This window comes from Durio zibethinus, chromosome 17 (genome assembly GCF_047325235.1).
Source record: "Durio zibethinus cultivar Kanyao isolate XHJ-2024 chromosome 17, ASM4732523v1, whole genome shotgun sequence".
Taxonomy (NCBI): domain Eukaryota; kingdom Viridiplantae; phylum Streptophyta; class Magnoliopsida; order Malvales; family Malvaceae; genus Durio; species Durio zibethinus.
This window is the reverse complement of record NC_143178.1, coordinates 22,030,326-22,050,994: the sequence shown is the minus strand read 5'-3', so window position 1 is coordinate 22,050,994 and position 20,669 is coordinate 22,030,326. Positions and strand designations below refer to the sequence as shown.

The 20,669-nt window shown below is 34.1% G+C and overlaps 2 protein-coding genes across 3 annotated transcripts; both read left to right on the top strand.

Annotated features, from left to right (window-relative positions):
* The first annotated feature begins 11,185 nt into the window (after positions 1-11,185).
* LOC111289353 (putative serine/threonine-protein kinase PBL3) lies at positions 11,186-16,945 on the top strand. 2 transcript variants are annotated; one of them, XM_022880331.2, is made up of 6 exons: positions 11,186-11,510; positions 13,871-14,205; positions 14,290-14,425; positions 14,690-14,826; positions 15,163-15,286; positions 15,964-16,945. In XM_022880331.2, exons 1-6 carry the CDS (start codon positions 11,447-11,449, stop codon positions 16,644-16,646), a joined length of 1,479 nt encoding a protein of 492 aa, XP_022736066.2. In that variant the 5' UTR covers positions 11,186-11,446; the 3' UTR covers positions 16,647-16,945. The 2 variants fall into 2 exon arrangements, with proteins under 2 accessions (XP_022736066.2, XP_089602745.1); XM_089746619.1 differs by lacking the exon at positions 11,186-11,510 and adding an exon at positions 11,967-12,106.
* Positions 16,946-17,673: 728 nt separating this feature from the next.
* Positions 17,674-20,321, top strand: LOC111289346 (vacuolar protein sorting-associated protein 29-like). Its single transcript, XM_089746618.1, has 4 exons — positions 17,674-17,860; positions 17,958-18,107; positions 19,418-19,555; positions 19,820-20,321. Exons 2-4 carry the CDS (start codon positions 18,051-18,053, stop codon positions 20,120-20,122), a joined length of 498 nt encoding a protein of 165 aa, XP_089602744.1. The 5' UTR covers positions 17,674-17,860; positions 17,958-18,050; the 3' UTR covers positions 20,123-20,321.
* Positions 20,322-20,669: the final 348 nt, after the last annotated feature.

Sequence of the window (20,669 nt, the reverse complement as noted above, 5' to 3'; positions counted from 1 at the left end):
ATATCATTTATTGTATTATTTTATTTAAATATTATTATTGCTATTTTTATTGTCTACAAAAAAAATTTTTGAACATCTTACTCAAGTAATTAATGCATGTTCTTTTGCTTGAAGAGTAATATTTGAATTTAAAAATTAATTTAGTTAATTCATGTTATTATTTTAAAATTGACATTCAACAAGTTTAATTAAGATCAAATCTTAACATCGATTTTTTTTTCTATTATCATATTATGATTTATTTTTTTAAGTAATGTTCTCTTTTTTTAATTTTAAAAAATAAAAAATCAGGAGATATGAAATTAAAACTTAGTTGCTATCAAAGAAAAAAAACTTAGTTGGTGAAGTAACCTAATGATAAGTACTATTGGGTCAAATGACTCGATAATAATATATTTAGTATCTTACTAATACCATAATTTTATTTGGTTAAACTTCTAGTTGGAAGACATTTATATAAAGATTTATAATGACAAATTATGATTAAGAAAAGGACTTTGGTAAAACTAAAATTAGGACCATGCATTATAACTGGAAATTAATTTATCTAAACACTTTCTAAGTGTCAAAGATTTCATTGCATTTATTATATTACCTATTCAACTTCATTTTTAATTTAGAACCAAATTTGATGCGCAACAATGACTAAAATGGAAAAGAAAATAGTGTGAACTTGAATTCATTTGATTGGCTAAGAAAAATATTGGTTAGGGGCACTTGTTGGTAAAAAAGGTATGGTAGTTTTTTTTTCATGTTAGAAGCCTTTAATAGAAAACTAAGAGTAATTATGTCATTTATGTTGACATGACACGTCAGGTCAGTTTGACACGTCCAGTGCCACATTAGCTCGGCACTATCCTTGTTGTCCCCCAATGGTCATTCATTACTTACCAAAAATATAAAGGTTCAGACACCATTAAGATAAGTTTCAACTACTCTTCTTTCTCTTTATTACTCTCTTTCTAATATCTTTTGTTTTGACTTACACATCGAGTACAAATACAAGGAGCACCCTCTGTCATTGCCTTTAACATTTTTTCTCTTCTATCTTTCCAAGATCTAACCCTGAGATCAGAGCTTGGCACAAACATTTGGCCTTCCAGACAAGGGGGCCTTTTTATTCACTAGCCGAAAACAAAACAATGCCACCAAAGAAAAGAACCCTAGAAGAAGAAGAGACTACTATCCCAGGTAGAACAAAAACACACAACAACCAACATTCAGAACGACCTCCCTTACCATAGGTAGGCCCAACCATGAAATAATTTCATGTCTTTAAACAGATGCTGCAAACCATAACCCCACCACAAGATTTGAAGGTGATTGACTTAATTACCTCTAGTCAAGAAACCGTGGTAAGATAACCAAGCTATAGGGAGTTGAAAGTTTTCTTAGCCTCTAGAGAAAAGGAGCATAACACTCCAGTTTGTCATTACCCTAGTCATAATTTGACATATGCCATAACCCAAAAATCCAAATAGACAAACCATGAACCCTAACCAAACAAGAACTTGAAAGCTTAAATGTAGGCCATTGAGAAAGAGGTGAAAACAAAAGCAATGGCATTTGAGGATGAGCTTAAGTTCTTGAGACCTTGCCTTTCATTAAAGAAATTGATAGAGCCATGCCTTTTAAGGGGGTTCAAAATACCATCTTTGGAGACTTACGATGGCACTTTCGATCTTTTCGATCATTTGAAACTTTATAAGACTAATATGCTAATGCAGGGTACAAATAAAGCCCTGATATGTAAAGGCCTAGCCACTACTCTAAAGGGCACAACTTGATCTTGGTACAGTAGCCTGGATTTGAGATCAATTATGACATCTAAAGAGCTTAGCCATTCTTTCTTGTCTCGATTTGTAAGTAGCTGAAGAGCAAAAAAGATAACTCCGAGTCTGATGTCAATCCATCAAGGTTGTAATAAATCATTGAAGAGTTGTGTCATGCATTTTAATGTGAAGGCTTTGTAGGTTAAAGACCTGGAACAAATGATTGTTGTAGCGAATTTAATGACAAAGAATACCACTTGAAGCTAATCTTATTGTTAAAATCACCTAAAACTCTGGTTGATGTCTTGTTGATAACTGAGAAATATATAAATGTTGAAGCTATAATGAAAAACAACTAAGGTGAGAAAGGCTTATCTTTTTTCTTTGATTGTAAAAAAAGTAAGGATTTTTATGATCTTCTCCCAAGAGAGAGATGACAAAGGGTTAGAAGTCAAAGTGAAAATAAAACTACACTGCACTGAATACATCTCAAGAAAGGATTTTAATGTAAATTGAAAAAAATCTTGAACTCAGATGGCTGAAACCACTGAGACAGAATACAAGGAGAAACCTGACCAAATGATATGCCTTTCATAGGGATATAGGGCATAATATTAAAAATTGCATCGACTTGAAAAATAAGATTGAAGCCTTAATAAAGAGAGGTCAAGTGAGAGAGTTTATAGAGTAGCAAAGACAAGACCAACCCATAACAGATGATAAGATCGAAGAGAGCCCACCTAAGACAGAAAAAAAAGGTCAAAAAATAAAAGACAAAAAGTATAAAGACATGAACTAATTCAATAAGAGGCCCAAACTAATAACAACAAGCAGATCGTCAAAGTGATTAATATGATCACTAGAGGCAATTCTACCTCGATTAAAAGGAAGTTCAATCCAAGAATGGTCATGATATTAGGCACTTTGACGAAAAGAGAAAAATATTGGAGAGATGAGGTGATCTCATTTAGCTCAAAAGATCTTAAAAAAATTTAGCATTCATATGACAACACTATAGTGATCACGATCGTAGTATATAACTATATAATTAAGAGAATTATATTTGATAATGAGAGCTCGATTAATGTCATGTACTACAGTACCATGAAAAAAAATAAGAATTAGTGAAGACCAGCTACAACTGATCACTACAGCATTAATAAGATTTAAGAATAAATAGGTACCAATGAAAGGAACAATCAAGCTACCGATCTCTTTGGGGATAGAATCAAAGACTATCACTTCAGTTATAGAATTTATGGTAGTCGATGTCTCATCAGCCTACAACATCATATTGGATTGATCTTACCAATTTGTTATATGACTCATAGGCTTAGCTCTCCATCTGAAAATGAAATTTCCAACATCTAATAAGGTTGAAAAGGTTAGAAAAGATCAGTCCATGGTACGACAGTGTTATGTCACCATAATGAAAAGAAAAACTAAGAAGCAAACTAACAGTTTGACTGAGAATAAAAGCACTGAAGAAGGACAAACAATAGAGGTCGACAAAAAATAAGAAGCCACAATTAAGAACATAAAATGTAAAATCGATCTGACAAAAGCCATTCTTAAGCTACTCCAAGCTTTTAAGCTCTAGAAAAAAAAACTTTTATTTTATTTTTAAAATTTTTTGAGGTAACTCCAGAGATAATCGAGCTTTTAAGTAAGCTAGAATGAACAATTACATATCATTTGGACTAAGCTAATAGGTCGACCAAAAATAATATGAAATGAAAAATACATACCAATTTCATGGTATATATATTCAACAAGTCATTAACAATATAATGATCATCATATTAGGATCTATTTTTTCAGGAAATAGTCTCGACCTAACCAAAAAAAAAAAATAATTGACCAAAAATCAGACTCAGAAAAAAGTTGACTTGAATCAGATAAGGATCAGGTAGCCATACTATTCTAGGATAGCATCTCTGAATACATATGCAGATTGAAACCAAACTTCAATATAAGGATTAATTAATCCAACTTCCAAGAGATAATACTAACTTATTTGCCTGAATACGTTTTGATATGCTCAGGCTTGATACCAAATTGATGGTCCAGAGGCTTTATATTAATCTTGAGGTAAAACAGGTTTGATAGAAAAAGAGAGCCTTTGCCCTAAAAAAATAAAGGGCTATCGAGGAAGAGATCAATAAATTACTACAAGCAGGCTTTATCAGAGAGGTTTACTACTTTGAATGGATAATCAAAATGGTTATGGTAAGAAAGCATAGCAGAAAATAAAGGATGTGTGTTGACTTTATTGACTTGAACAAAACATGCCCCAAATATAGTTTTTCTCTCCTTAGCATAGATTGGCTAGTGACGATATTGCTAAGTATAGCCTCCTCAGCTTCATGGATGCCTATTCTAGTTACAATCAAATTATAACGCTAAGGGATAATAAGAAAAAGACAGCCTTTATCACTGAGAAAGGCCTTTATTATTACAGGTAATGCCCTTCAGATCAAAGAATGCATAAATAACTTACCAAATACTGGTGAATAAGATGTTTAAAAATTAGATCAGCCACAACATGGAAGTATATGTAGATGACATGATAATCAAAAGTAAGAGCTTGATCGAGCATCTAAAAGACCTTAAAAAAACCTTTAATACCTTATAAAAATATAATATAAGGCTTAACCTGAGCAATAAGCCTTCAAAGGTCTTGTTGAGTAAGTTTTTTGGTTAGATGATCAATCAAAAAAAGATAAAGACAAACCCAGAATAGGTTCAAGCAATCATAAATATGATGGCATTGACCTCGGTGAAAGAGTATAGAGGTTAACTAGTAGAATAGTTACCCTGAGCCAATTCATGTCCAGGTCGACAAAACAATGTCTACCATTCTTTAAAATTCTCATAAACATTTTTTACTTTAAGTGTACTCTTCAATGTCAAAAAGTTTTTGAAAAACTCAAAGAGTTTTTATCCTCTTCACCTATTCTGTTTAAACTAAGACCTGATGAGATCTTGTACTTATATATAGCCATCACGAACCAAGTCACTAGCTCGATCCTGATCCAAGAAATTCAAAATAGATGCTGCTGTTGATGAGGAAAAGGCAGACTATGTCCTATGAGAAATTCAAAAAGAAATATGTGAAAGCCACCTCGGACCTCGATTATTAGCCTACAAAGTGTCTAGACAAGGCTATTATTGGCCCACTATCAGAAAGAATGCAACCAAACTGGTGAAGAATGTAATAAGTGTTAAAGGTTTGCCCATGTGCAATATCTCTCTTCAACCGAACTAACCATATAATCAGTATGTGGCCTTTCATGTAGTAGAGAATGAATGTCCTCGGACTATTTACCTTGACCATAGGTCAGAAGAGATTTGTCTTAGTAGCGATAAATTACTTCACAAAATGGCTTGAAGGTAAGGCCTTGACCACTACTACAAAAGCCCAAGTAAAGAAACTTGTGTGAAAAAATATAGTTTATAGATTCAATTTACCTCGATCTATAATAACAGACAATAACAAACAATTTGAAAACTTGAGGTTTAAATAGTGGTGTTTAATCATTTACATTGACATGAGATTTACGTTGATCACCCACTCACTCCAATGGATAAGTCAAAGTGACGAACAAGACAATATTAGAAGCCTTGAATAAGAGATTGGATGCAGTAAAGGGAAGATAGGTCAATGAGCTACCAAGGGTGCTATGGACTCTAAGGACAACCATAAGAGTACCAATAGGTGAAACCATTTCCACTTGGCAATTGGAATAAAAGTCGTAGTACCTATTGAGATCGATTTTCCAAGTTTGAGGGTTAAATTAAAGTCATAAGAAAAAAAATAAAAAAATGTTTAAGGCCAACTTAGACTGGTTAAAGAATAAAGAGACATAACCCTAACATGGATAGCAGCTTATCAATAAAAAGTGTCCAGTTATTATAATAAAAGGGTTTGACATAAGCACATCGAAAAAGGTAAACTAATACTTAAAAAAGTTGAAGCCTCAGGAGTAAACAATTGAAGTGGCAAATTAAACTCGACCTGGGAAGGACTATATGCAGTTAAAGAGATCGTCCATGATGCAACTTACAAACTACAGGATATGAATGGCAACATTATCCCAAGAACATAGAATGTAGATAATTTAAAGGTCTACTATCAATAACTTGATTTAAATCGAGCTCACACTTATTACTTTTACTTGAACACAAAAACCAAATTACACTTAACGAGCCTATGCCTAACCTATGTAACAAAATCTGACTTGAAACTTCTTTGGTTAAAAATGTTTAGGTTATTTTAGTTTGAGTGATTAAGTAAATCCTCAGTTCATTTAACTAGGCTCAAACTTCTTTGATTAATTATGTTTAAACTTGTACAAATAAAAAAAATTATAATAACAAAGTTAAGTTGAAACTTGGACTGAACTGAACAAAAGTTTCTATCTAATTTTTATTAAGTATAAAAGATGTTAACAAAGAGTATTATCAAGCAGATCATTCCTATTTGAGGTCATTACAAAAATTGACTTTATACATTGATAAAATTTTAGAAAGTTAAAAAAAAAGTTAAAAAAAATAATCATGTACCGGTAACATTAACATCAGCAACAGTAGTAGGAGTAGCATCGTCATCAATAGTAGCAACAGTGATGACCTCAGCCTTCTCAACCTCCTCCAACCAATGCTCGGGCCATAGAGTTACCTCAAGCTTGACATCCTTAGCTTCATCATCATCTTTCTCTTTTTTCTTCTCTTTGGACCAATTTAAAGGATGCCTCAATCTGATATTATTTATGTCAATATCAGAGAGATAAAGATTAAAGTGGGAAAACTTAAATTGCACCTCATCCTTAGCCAAACTAAAGGCACCGAGTACATTTTTTCTAGAAAATTCCACATTTAGTTAGAGGAGTTCGTTAGAAGCCTTGAATTCTTTGACATTTTTCTTTTTTAGATCTTCTCTTTTTTTTTCCTTGGCCTCTAGCTTGAGCAATGTTGAGCTTAACCTATTTTTTCATTGAATTAGCTAAGGCCTTATCAATTAAGACGATTTTTAACTTCACCATTAGCTTATCATTCCTTTTCCTCTACTCAGCTTTCTTCTTATGAAATACATTGAGGCTAGATCTGACATTACCTAGTGCGTCAAAACTTTTTTTATGCTTCTTGGTTAGGATGTCCATGTCTTTTTCACCCTTAAAAAGGTGTACCATAATGATATACACATGATGGAGGGCTTAACTAGTGTTGTCCAGGGGCTTAGCGAAAAGTTTCTATTAGACTACATAAAACAAACTCAGACTTAGCAAAATGAAAAATAATGATAAAATCGAGCTAAAGTTATGCATTACTTACTAAGAAGAAAGATCACCACCTTGCAAAACCTCTTTGCCAAATCTAGGTTCTTGGTGGGGTTATCAGTAGGAGCATACTCCAACCTTATAAAAATTTCTTTGACCATGGTTTCAGTACCCTAGTTTCAAGGTTCTTTAAAGTGGAAAAAGAGTTTTCCACTCTTAGTTTCTCGGTAAGACAAGGAGCCTGTTTTGAAGAGAGGTCCCAACTGGCCCTGGCCTTCGTCTTGTAGGCTCTAGAGAGTGCTATACTAAAGGGTTGACAACCTTGTCTCCCTTACAAAATAGGGCCTTAAGCTGAATTTTTTTGGCCTTTTTTGGGCCTGGGGGCATACTGATACAAAACAAAATCAAAGTCATCATCGATAGACATTTTTGTAAGATTGAGATAATAGTTAAATGAAAATTAGGTCAAGTTAAAATAAAATCCTACCAAGTTACTTCAAACCTATCCTAGTATTTCATCTCATTTATTATTTCGGGGATAGGTCAGCCTGTGGGCATTAATAACGAGCTTCCCCTACAAGTGTACTCTATTATTTTGTTTCAATTTGATATATCTAGGACAAAACAAGCCATCGGTGCATCCATAAAATGTTGCGCACATTTTTTTATTTATTAAGTGTCAACCTCAATAGTGACATTGACCTCAGGTTGGTTATCTTTATTTATTTTTTGTTTCAGAAGATAAAGGAAGAGCTTTTTTTAATTTTTTATTAAGCTTGATAATTGGTGAATAATTTTTTATTAGGCCGATTGTTACATAATACCGTATTTTATCATTAGGGTGTATTTTAATAGAAAAAATTTCTTAAATAAAGGAAGGGAAGGACAAATGTTTAGATGTTGATAAAGAATGATGAAAGCAACTATATACCAAATAAAGTTTGAAGTGAGCTAGGTAATAATCCAATTGTAAGAATTAAAAATTGAAACGTACAAATAGTGAAGTGAAAACATCAATTCAACCATGAAGAAAACTCAATATACATAAAGCCAATGTGGCTCCAGTTTATCAGTGACTTGGTCTAAAGAGTTTGGCATTATTATACTGTACCCCTCTCTAGGAAAAAGAAAGGTTGTCTCCAGAATGCTAACGTGATGACTTGAACACATGTTAGGACAATCTTCAGGATTTATTATTCCTTTCAATTCACTCATCATGTCTTTGAGGATCATATCAAGGTCACAAAAAATATATAGAGGGATCTCGGTTAGTTCATTATGCTCTATAAGATTCTCTTCCTTGTCATTTTTTTTAGCTAAGGTACTCTCTTTCTTCTATTCTTTCCTAAAACCCTTCTCATTGTCAAAATCTTTATTGCTAAAAGACTTTGACTCCTAAGTAAAAACAAAATTCCAAGGTTAAACCATAGCTGAGAGTAACTTAACTTTAGAGGAAAAAAGACTAAATGAAAAACCTTTTGAAAATGAAGTGATCTTAACAAGAATTGACCAAGGGGGAATAGAAGTGACAACAAGAGCATCAATAGGTGGAAGAACATAAATAGAAGAAAATGATGTGATTGATCCCTATAAGGAGGAATAACCAAATATGAAAGAAAGTTAGTCATAGAAGATGGACCAACCTAAAAGATATAGAAATATGATGGATTTTATAAGTCAAAGTCTATCTGAGTACATAGTTCCTCTGTGTTTAGTACCCGTTATGTTCTTGCCTAAGCATTTTTTTCGTTTTATCGTTGCCCTTCCTCGAACATCGGGTCAAACTAAAAGGTAGTCTTCTTACAATTATGGTTCTCGACGATGGTGGAATCAAATTGTCATCGTCCTACTCGAGCTAACCTCCCCTAAGTTCTACCCTGAAACACCCGACTTTCCTAGACCTTATACTAGAAGACATGGTTAAGAATATGTACTGAAGAAAGTAGGGAAAGACTTTAAGGCTGTAAAGCTTTTAATATCAAAAAATTTAGATCGAATTAAAAGTGAAGAAAATATAAAGGTAAAAAATGAAAGCCCTAATAGCCTTTCATATAGTTGCGCCACAAATCAGATGAGTGGCATAAACCATGCCATTTGTCAAATTAAAGAATAAAAGATGTCTTTACATTCTCTTTTTTAAAATTTTCTCACTCGCTCATACTACCTCTCTTCTCATTTAATGCCATCAAATTTGTCAGGCCAAACAACTCTCTGGGGTAGATCGAATGTTTAGTTCATCATTAGGGTTCAAAGTAAATAGTCAAATCCAAACTCTTGAAATAAAACACAAGTCTCACGTCGACCAAACAAATTCCAACACTAACCTTGGATCATTTCGAACAATTATCACCTCGACAATCTTCAAGCTAGTTGTGCACTTAACCCTAGACACATGTGTAAAGTCAGACAACCACAAGGTCAGACCACAGCTCAAATCTAGTTGTCCCCTAATACTAATCCCCCTTTATGATGTTGGTTTCAAAAAATCAAATTTCATGTTATTCTCTTTTGCCTACATGCTTTATACTAGGTGCATTGATTATACATTCAGTAGTTTGATACTCAGACTGTTTGATGGGAACACAAAGTGTTAGGAGCATTTGATGGTCAAAAGGGCATAATGGTTTTTTTTTTATGTTAGAAGCCTCCAGTAGATAACTAGTGATAATTCTATCATTTATGCCAACCTAACATGTTAGTTTAGTCATGACACATCCAGTGCCACATCAGCTCAATATTGTCCTTGTTGTCCCCCAAGAATCCCTCATTACTTACCTATAAATACAAAGATCTAGACACCATTAAGATAAGTCTTGACTACTTTTATTTCTCTTTATTACTCTCATTTTGATCTTATTTGTTTTGATTTGCGCATCAAAATGCAAACGTAAGAAACACCTCATATCTTTTCATCTAATTATCCTTTTCTTCTGTGTTTCCAACATCTGACCTTGAAATTGGAGCTCAACACAAGTAATATTTTAATTATAGCTCAGAAAAATATACATTAATTACAATTAAACACAGATAACAAAATTAATAATCTTATCAAGACTAAGTAAATTAATAAAAAACACACAAATATAAACTAAAATAAATGTCGCATGATGGAGTTATTATATAGTTGTTTGAGTAAAAATTAAATGTACTTCTTATTGAATCAAATATTCAAATGATTAAAATGAAAATTTCAAAATATAGCTTTAATGAAGGAACCGATAAATAGTCATTCATTTTTTTTTATATACGAAGAAAGGGTGAACTGTAGAGAGATAGGATAAAGAAACTTTTAAGAATTAGGAATTGAATCTTTTAAATTTTACAAGAATTTACTTTTTAAAAAGTGAATAAATTATTTAAATTATTCTCATATTAAATATTTATTTATTTATTATAAAATCACTTACAATCTTAAGATCGTAGGTCTTGCTTTTTTTTTTAAATGTCTTTTTACATAAAATTAACAACTTTTGATGGTAGATCACCTAACATATAATGATTGTCATTCATTCTTTTTTTTTTTGTATAAAAAATGTTATGGTTTAGAAATAAAAAAAGAAATTATAAAATTATGATTTAAATTTTAAATTTATTAAATATTACATCTTTAAATAATTATGTGAATAAACTAAATTTAGCTACGGATTAATCGTTCATTTTTTTTTTTATAAAGAAAGGTTGAAGTCCTTAATCTCAAAAAAAAAAAAAGGAAAAATAAAAAAGGGAAACTATGATAGATTACATGCCTTTTTATTATTATTATTTTTTTACATTCATAGCTCAGTTTTAGTAGCGGAAATGGCATGTCTGTCATGTGGGCCATTGTTGGGCCTGATTAAGGAAAAAGGCCTTATTTAGTGGGCCCAAGCTGTCCAGAGCTTCATAATTGCCGTATTGATTGGGGCAGTGACGAAAAGAGCTGACACAGAATGTGACGTTGATTGAATGGGAGGAGGTTGAATTCTCAACTTTACCCATCCCGCAGCCCCTATATGTCCAATACAATGCAGACACACTAGGGATAAAAATGTCCCACCACGTGTTAATTCATATAATTAAATTACGTTAATTAATTCTGTTCCCATTTCCTTTTCCCTCTTCCTCATTTATATTAAAAATAATGAAAAAAACCTCGTCTTTCTCTGCCTTCGTGTTCTTTTTTCCTTCAGGAAGAAGAACAAGAAGCAGAGCCCTCCCCACCAAGTCACGTTAACATGGTCTAATCACCTTCTTTTTAAGGTTTTTAGAAAAAAACCCCACATAGAATATTAACTTTCTTTAATCACTTCCCTTTTGCCTGCCATTTTTTTCCTCTTGCATAGCTTTTCTTTTGAAGGCAAGAGAGAGAGAGAGAGAGAGAGAGAGAGAGAGAGAGAGAGAGAGAGAGAGTGTCTCATGGGCAATTGCTTCCAAACTCGTTTGAAAGTGGACAGCTCGTTGAGCTTCCAGGCAACTTCAGGTAATGTTTTTATGGGTCTTCTCGTTACATGCAATCGTTTTTTTCTTGTTTTCTTCAAAGGTTTCATTCATCTTTGGTTTGCATTGAGGACTTGGTCTTTAGCTTTGGTGGTTTCGAGGGAAATGGGGCTTCTTGGAAAGGGTCTGATTGGGTTTGCAAGTGAGGATTCAACGTGTATTTTTGGTTTGATATCTGATTGACATTGATGTTCTTTGTTTTGCATTTTCTTCTTCTTTTGCATTTTTAGATTTATTGACTGTGTAGTGCAGTAGTGGTTATTTTATCTAATTCTTCAACTTTGGTGTCGAAATGATTGGTCTTTGTTTAATCATTCTTGTAGGATTCTTATGTTTTCTTTCGTTTCTTTTCTTTTCTTTTTAAAGATTTAAAAGCAAGCATCTTTTACGGGGTTCCAGGGAAGAGTCACAGCTACTGCTTTTGGCATGGTATTGGGTTGTTGTTGCTCTGTTTCTTGAAGTCTCAAAGATCATAGTTTCTCATGTTTGGAACTGGGTTCATTGCTTTGAAATTTACATATATTGCTTTTGAAGAAATGGTTTTCATGGATGGCTTTCTTTGGGCATTATAGCTTGCAGGTTCGTTGTGTATGCTCTAAATTAATGTCTTTATCTAGTAATTATTAAAAATTTACATCCAATTCATTATTGTTATTTTTTGGGCATTTATATACTCCCTCTCCGTGGTTTTTCTGTTGTTTTTAAAATTTATGTATCTGCCTCATTTGGGTTTATGGATAAGAGGGCTCTGAGAATATTTGGATTCCAAAGATCTATGATTGGTATCCCATAGTGCTCTTTACCTTTGTGGATATCTTCATTCCAGGTAGAAATGTTAAGTCTTTGACCTAAATCCTCCACCCTTTAGTGTTCCTTGAAAAAGAAGGCTTGATTGCTTGTTCTGTATTGTTAATCACATGAAGTTGCCTTACAAACATGTGGACAGGTACTAATACTTGTATTAATTAGGTATTATTAATCGCATGAAGTTCTGTTTTAGACATATGAGCAGATATAGTAATGCTTGCATTGGTAAATTGCCAATTGGAAGGTAAGAATTGGGGTAGCATGCTCTATTAATCTAGAAATGTTTCCGTGTTGTTTTTATTTCTGTGTTGGAATTTCGTTGAACCGTGTTCTTGTTAATGCTATAAGTGACTTCAATTATGATAATCTAGCAATGTTTGTTCCAATAGATGCATTTGTATCTCAGTCATATAACAACAGTGTATCTTGTCGGTGTAGGCCCCAACATTATTAATCATAATCAGGTAGTTATAAGTATTGACCCTTGGTTTAGCTAATTTGTCTACTTCGACGAATGTCAATTAACAGATCTCAGTCATGTGATAGCTACTGCATCATTGCTGGGCTGTTTTTTGATATCTTGTCAATCAATGCAACTTGTTGTACATTTGGCCTTGCACCCAAGTACTGTTTTTTCACATTGGCTAGTTTGTAGAGATTTACCCAAAATCTGGATGTAGATGTGGTATAGATGATTATAATTTAATTTACTCTGTTTGCTCAAGTTGATCTCTTACCTGTAAAACTGGAAAAATCTTGTGGCTAAGTTTAACTACTATAAGTAGCATATATAATTTCCCTTGTGATAAGAGGCTAAAATCAAGGTCTTGTTTATGGTTAGAATTGTATGTGTGCATACATCACTGGGCTGTTTCTTAGTACTTAGTTCATCAATGGATCATTCTATACAGCTGGCCTCACACGTAAGAAGTATGAACTGATATTTCATTGTCAGCTAGTTTTGAGCTTACCATAAAATTGAGATGTAGGTGCACTGTGCTTCATAAGATGATTAAAATTTGTAATTTATGCTGTTTGATCAAGTTTCCCCCTTCCAATTAATAATATACGCATTGTATGGCTAAATTTAACTTTCATAACGAGCATTTAAAATATTAGTACACACAAAACATGTGTGCTTGGAACCTTTTTTTTGGGCCAGCTCTCTTGCTATTTTTGTTATTTCTTCTACTATTTCCTGGAAGTGTGGCACTATTTACTGTGGAAACATTTATATTTATTGAGTCTATAGAGGAGAAACTATTATGTTTATAATTCACTCTCTCTACGAGATCACTAAATGATAACGTGGAGGTAATGCAATTTCATACACGTTGTACTTATAATTGTGTTTTATTTTTTGGCCATGTCACACAATTTGCAATTTTTAATTGGCTTTGGTTTTGATGTGCCTCTTATATTTACATATATGCATTTGCTTTCTTATTCTGAGTTCTCTGGCTACTCATTTTGCTCCAAGTAGATTCCTCCTAAATCTTAGTAGTCTCATAGCAGAGAACAATTTTACTCTCTCAGGAGCTGCAAATCTTCCGAATAGAGATCATCCTTCTGCTTCTTCAAGTCTGATTAAAGCTGATAGTGAAAAAAGTGTATCTGGAAATCGCTCAGCTGCTAGAACTGAAAGTGATATATTGTCATCCCCCCATCTAAAAGCATTCACATTTACTGAGCTAAAAAATGCTACTAGAAACTTTCGTTCAGATTATCTCATTGGGGAAGGTGGGTTTGGATATGTTTACAAGGGATGGATGGATGAGCAAACCCTTGTACCTGCAAGGCCTGGATGTGGAATGGTTGTTGCCGTGAAGAAGCTGAAACCTCAAGGCTTTCAGGGTCATAAGGAGTGGCTGGTAGCTTTCTTCCTTCATCATGTTAACTTTCTTCTTTCTTTGAAAAAATTTTCTTGGCTCATTCATCAATTATGTTGATTGTAGAGTGAAGTTAATTACCTGGGTCAGCTTCATCATCCAAATCTGGTCAAACTTATTGGATATTGCTTGGAAGATGAAAGTAGGCTTTTGGTCTACGAGTATCTATCTAAAGGCAGTTTGGAGAATCATCTTTTCAGAAGTGAGTGAATGCCTTTTTCGCTAGAACTTGTAAAGTTCATTTCCCAGCTATCTGCCTTCTATCTTTATTTCTTTTTTTAAGTTTCTTTCTTTTTTCCTTGGGGTATGCTTATTGCATACCTTTACTAACACTTAATGGAAAATGAATAAGTTATCAAGTGATTTTCCACCTCAATCTGTACTTGTTTGCATATTATAATTGCTTTTTCTGTTATGCCAAAAGATATCTGTTTGTTCATTAAATTTGAGGCTGTCTTAATTTCAGGGGGTGCTCGACCACTTTCGTGGGCAATAAGGATCAGAGTTGCTATAGATGCTGCTAGAGGCCTTTCTTTCTTACATGACTCTCAACCACCAGTTATATACCGAGATTTTAAGGCATCAAATATCCTACTAGATTCGGTATGTTGGCTAAAAAATGAATAGCAGTGTGTTATTGTGCTGGACTGGATGAGTCAATACAAAAAAGGTTCTATTCTAGTGGCCTATAAATGGAACCAGTTAAAATTCGTATGAAAATTTTTAAAAAAGATAAAAAAGGAAAACAGAAAAAGCTTGAATGTTCTATCCTTGGGGCTTTTCCTGTTTTAAATAACCTATTTTCATGTATGTTAACGGCAACATTCATGATTATTTGCTTCTCCTGTAGCCAGTTTTTGGATAATGGTATTGGCAATTTATTCAGTTTTATTAAGCCAAGTTTGCCGACAGTTAACAGCCAGTGCATCATTGTTGCAGGAGTTCAATGCAAAACTTTCAGACTTTGGCTTGGCAAAAGCAGGCCCTACTGGTGATCATTCTCATGTTTCTACTCAAGTCCTGGGTACTCAAGGATATGCTGCCCCTGAATATATTGCTACAGGTTACTCTATTTGCCAATAATTTTTGTTTAAGCTCTTACTGTTAGATTCAGGATTGCGTATAAACTTCTTTGGTTTGAATGCCTTAAGAGATTGTTTCTGCTGTTGTCACCATCTGAGTTTCTATACATATTCAGTAACTTCAGATTTATATGTAACATACACAATGGGAAAAAGGATCCATTTAGTCTAGTGTTGTGTTAAGTATTTTTAGTGAAACTCTGAATTCTTTCTAATCCCTACAGAACTGATAATATCACTTTGCTTCCTACAAAAACCGTTCAACACTGAACATTTTGTTTGAACTTCATATTTTCATATTACATAATATATGAAAGTTGAAAAACGCATCACTTTGTATGGGTGGTGTTTCAACCAAATCACTGAATCCCTTCCTAGTTCCTATGGGACTAATAATAGCAATTTGCTTCCTACAAAAACTAACAATAGCAATTTGATTCATATTTAATAATTTAGCATGGACTCCTTTCTATGAGATTGTGACTTCAACTGATTGCTAGAGTTTCTTGCAAGTGAAATTTTTACTGCCTTAAAAAAGAAGTCTTATTGTTTGAGTTTATAACCAAATAACTCGATTTCATCTCCTTTGGATGTTGCACCTTTAAGACAACCCGTGAACTATTGTATTTGCATGAATTAGTCTTTCAATCTTATGCAGGTCGGCTAACTGCAAGGTGTGATGTGTATAGCTTTGGCGTTGTGTTAGTGGAACTGCTTTCAGGACGCCGTGCTGTTGATGAAACAAAAATTGGTGTAGAAGAGAATCTAGTGGAGTGGGCAAGACCCTTTTTGGGTGATAGGCGCAAGTTATTCCGAATTATGGATACCAAGTTAGAGGGTCAATACCCCCAGAGAGCAGCTTATACTATTGCCCTACTTGCATTACAGTGTATCAGTGAAGCCAAGAGCCGACCACGAATGACTGAGGTTTTATCTGCCCTAGAACAGCTTCCTACCTTCCCTTCCCTTGCTTCCCCAAGAGACGTTCGTTGTTCTTCCCACTCACAGGCACAAGCAGTAGCTAGTCCTAGAACAAAGTCTCCATTCAGAAAAAGATACCCTACCTCACCTGCTAATATGCCACACAGAGGCTCATTACTGTCGTTTGAAATGAAATCTCCGAGGCATGCGAAATCCCCACGGGGACGAAAGTCATTTGAAATGAAAGCTCCTGGCAGTGTTAAACCCTCACAGGAACAGCGGCAATTCGAAATGATATCTCCCCTCCATGTGAAATCCCCTCAGGAACAACCGTCATCTGAAACGAGAACCCCTCACCATGTGAAATCACCACCATCTGGAATGAAATCCCCTTGCCATGAGGAATCTCCAAAGGGATGACGAGCCTGCTTCAGTTTTCCTTTCATCTTCTCACTGTATATCCCCTTTCTCCTTTCTTCTCTCTTTGGATGGTAGTTTGTTGATGTAAAAAAAGAAACTAGAGGTAGTATATCTTGCGGCAAACTTTGTGGTTAAGCAAAGCCCTATAGAGACAGGAATCTTTGGATTGTACAGAACGTATACCAAAAAATTTTGCCATCACCATAAGCTGAAGTTTTCACTGGATGATTATCAGCATGTTAACGTTGTTCGATACCTGCTAAAAAATGCTTTTATGGAATTGATTTTAGTTTATCTAATCTGCGTATGGAATAATTGGAAGTGTGTTTTTTCTGGCCTGGGAAATTTTAGTCTTTGTTTCTTTCATAAGATAAACTGATTATTTGGCCTGGGATTGGCTTGGGGGTGGGGGGGGGGGGGGGGGGGGGGGTGGGGGTGAATCTCCAAAACTTTTATCATATGCTTTAAAAGAGTGAAAATATGTGCATATGCATGTGTTCAGCAGCATTCCTTAGAGGAGGCTGGCTTCAAAGAGCTCTTAATTCCAACAAAATCAGTTCCAAATCTCCCAATGTTTTTTTTACCAATGTAAATTTACCAATGTAAATTTACCATAACTGATTTTTTTTGTTACTGTACTGTAACTTATATATGCTAATTTTTTAAAAGGAAATATCCGTGCTAATTTTAAATCTTACAGGATAAAAAAATATAAAAATAATATAATTTAAAATTTTAATAAAATTATTTTAATTTAATAAAAATTAAAACTATATTTTGAATTTAATATATCAATATAAATTATAATGTGATAATTTTTATATTTTATGTATATATTACATAAAATAAACAAAATAAATATACAAATTGGCATGTCCTACAAATTGACATGTCAGGACTTTACATCTCATCCGCAGTATGGACCTCCCCCCCTCAAAAAAAAAAAAAAAGAAAAAAAGAAAAAGAGAATTCTAGGTTCCAACTTGTAAAAAACGGGGTCGTTTAGAACTCTTCCCAGCAAATGTCAATAGAAGAAAACTGGAATGGCCGCACGCCAACCAACGGTTTGAGAAACAAATGGTCAACGAATGCAAGTAAGATTCAATTGGACGAGGGAAAGGAAGACGAAAGAGTAAAATAAAGTAAAGAGACTTCTCTTTTCCGATGTGCATTTCTGCGCTTCCTCCCAAAGATTCAATCCAAATCCTTCCCTGGTAATAAAAAAAACTCATACCATTTCCCTTTTTTTCATGTTCATGTTTCGTTGTTGGGTTACTTTTGTTTTCTGAAAGTTCTATTTTAATTGTGTAGTGTTGGAAGATATTAGAAGATGGTGCTGGTGTTGGCTCTGGGGGATTTGCATATACCCCATCGGGCAGCTGATCTCCCTCCAAATTCAAGTCCATGCTGGTTCCTGGCAAGATCCAATACATCATTTGCACTGGCAATCTTTGCATCAATGTATCCCATCTTTCTTTTCCTATCTGGGTTTTTCTTTTTGGGTGATTTTGTGACTGAAATCTGGTTTTATTTGGGCCCACTGCTTTAGCACTTCTGTTTTTATGCTTCTCAGCTGAGCCTAATTGAAGCAATTGACTTTGTTCAATTTCTTTCTCTTTTTCTTTTCTTTTCTTTTCTTTTTTTTTTGCTTGAAACTGAATCATTAATAGCTCTTATGGATCAAATTTTAGTGCATTGTAATTTAGTCTCATGAACCAAATGGAGGGAAGCTTTTCCTAGTGATAGTTATGGTTTATTCCATTCCTTGTCTGGGAATGTTAAATCTATGCCTAAATCTGGATTTCATGTCTTTGCCCTTTTTTTTTTTTTTTTTTTTTGAGCTGCAAATATGGGACATATGCTATTTGCTACTTTATGCTTCCAACATTATACACAGGATTTTTTTTTTTTTTTCATGTTTCTAGATTGAATTTCAGAAAAGCAGCTGAAGGTACCATATCCCACAGTTGGTAGTTTAAATGATTATCAACAACTGTTTCATTTGATTATTGTAATTTTTATCCAAATATCCAGTACTGCCCCCCTCATGTAGTTTTTACCATTTGTTACCTAACCTTGTCACCTGCTAACGAGGGCGAAGCCAGCAAAATAATAAGGGGGGGGGGGGGGGGGGGGGTGGGTGGGGGTGGTGGTGGGGGGCAGAATAGTGAACCAAGTTGGGAAGGGGGGCCGAGTTTTATATTAAGTGGACTGAGTTTTATAATATAATATTATCAAAAATTTTTTTGGGGGTCATAGCCCCTGCCTTGTCCCCTAGATTTCCCCCTCCTTCCTAAGAATAACATTTCTGTTCTCTTGTCATGTTTGGTCTGAAATGCGTAGAAGTAGTTCTTGAATTTTTGTTTTTGCTCTCTGATGCCTTTTCTTAACTAGTTAAGGGTTAAAGTAGGTTTGAAGTAGATTGTAGATACTCAGTTTAAACTTAGGTGTAGAAAGTTTATAACTTATGTTTTAGCTGTCTTCCTGTAATTCGCATGGTCCATGAAGTGTTTGAATGAATTGTTTTGTTAGCTTCATAATCCAAATTGGAAATTAGAGAAAGAAAAAGGTGTAATATAACTTCTGAGTTCGACATTTTTCTACTTTTTTTTTTTTTTTTGGGGGGGGGGGTGGGACTACCCCTTAAATTTCTAACAATTGACTGTTTAAGGAAACTGCCCCATGGTAAATTTTTAACAATTGACTTTTTATGATTTCCATTTATCTTATTAAATTACAACTGTCTCAGCAAATTCTGACTATAACTTCAGGAAGTTCAAGATTACTTGAAGACTCTTTGTCCGGACTTGCATATTACCAGAGGTGAAGATGATGAAGAAAGAAGATATCCTGAGACCAAAACACTCACTGTTGGACAATTCAAGTTGGGATTGTGCCATGGTCATCAGGTATGGTTTCTTCTGTCCCTTTCATCATTTTTTTTTCTTTCCGGTGTATGGAGTATGGACAGAAGAAATTCTTGGCGAGAATATCTTGAAGGGCTTTTAAATTTTTTTCATGCATTTTAAATCAGTAATTAGTTACTAGAGATGTGGATTATGATGAAGCATGCATCTCTGGCTGCTGCAAATGATATGTGAATCCATGCCAAGGATTTGATCAGCACATTTCAGCCAATGCTAATCTGTCTTAATGTGACTTGATACGTCAAGGTTATCCCCTGGGGTGACCTAGATTCCTTAGCCATGTTACAGAGGCAGCTGGATGTGGACATACTTGTGACAGGTCACACACACCAGTTTACTGCTTACAAACATGAAGGAGGAGTTGTTATATCTGCTACTGGTGCATTTGGCAACATCGCTTATGATGTCAACCCTAGCTTTGTCCTCATGGATATTGATGGGCTATGTGTTGTGGTCTATGTCTATGAACTCATTGATGGAGAAGTTAAAGTCGACAAAATTGATTTTAAGAAGACAACTGCTACAACCCACTCTGCTTATTTAACTTAGGGGTTTACCATGTTGCTCTTAACATTTTCTGTGCATTCATCAAAATGCAACCAGTTTGTAGTACATGTGAACCAAACATTTGTGTACGTGTTGAATGATAGAAAATTTTGCAACAGGATGGCTCTTTTTCTTGCTGTCTACTAAGGCAAGCTTTGGGCAGCAAGTAGTCCAAGCCTTGAATGGGTTCGTTTTTCTGAAATGTTGGCGTGTCTATCACAAACTAATATTTTTGACAAATTAATGGTTTTGGTTACATTTCTTTCATATAGATCACCAATGGAAATAGCTCTTTTTGGTTCCTTTTTTCTCAATTACTTTTTATTATACCTTTGTTCATCATTCATATTTGTCTTCATCAAATTGAGTATAATTTACACATGTGAATGTTAATAATGAATATATTGAAAATCCATTTACATAATGTATTTAGAAATTTGAAAACCAAAAATACTTTATGCACATGTATAGTATTTCTTTTTGAAAATAATATGATAAAATTTGGATAAACCATTTTTTTTCAAAAATTTTTGTTTATTTAGCTCTGATA

Bases quoted from the DNA above. Each gene is read 5' to 3' on its own strand.
- LOC111289353 (XM_022880331.2), top strand. From the start codon at position 11,447: ATGGGCAATTGCTTCCAAACTCGTTTGAAAGTGGACAGCTCGTTGAGC. The intron at 14,206-14,289 runs GTAGCTTTCTTC...TGTTGATTGTAG, and splicing joins AGGGTCATAAGGAGTGGCTG to AGTGAAGTTAATTACCTGGG. The intron at 14,827-15,162 runs GTATGTTGGCTA...TCATTGTTGCAG, and splicing joins CAAATATCCTACTAGATTCG to GAGTTCAATGCAAAACTTTC.
- LOC111289346 (XM_089746618.1), top strand. From the start codon at position 18,051: ATGCTGGTTCCTGGCAAGATCCAATACATCATTTGCACTGGCAATCTT. The intron at 18,108-19,417 runs GTATCCCATCTT...CTATAACTTCAG, and splicing joins CTGGCAATCTTTGCATCAAT to GAAGTTCAAGATTACTTGAA. The intron at 19,556-19,819 runs GTATGGTTTCTT...TGATACGTCAAG, and splicing joins GATTGTGCCATGGTCATCAG to GTTATCCCCTGGGGTGACCT.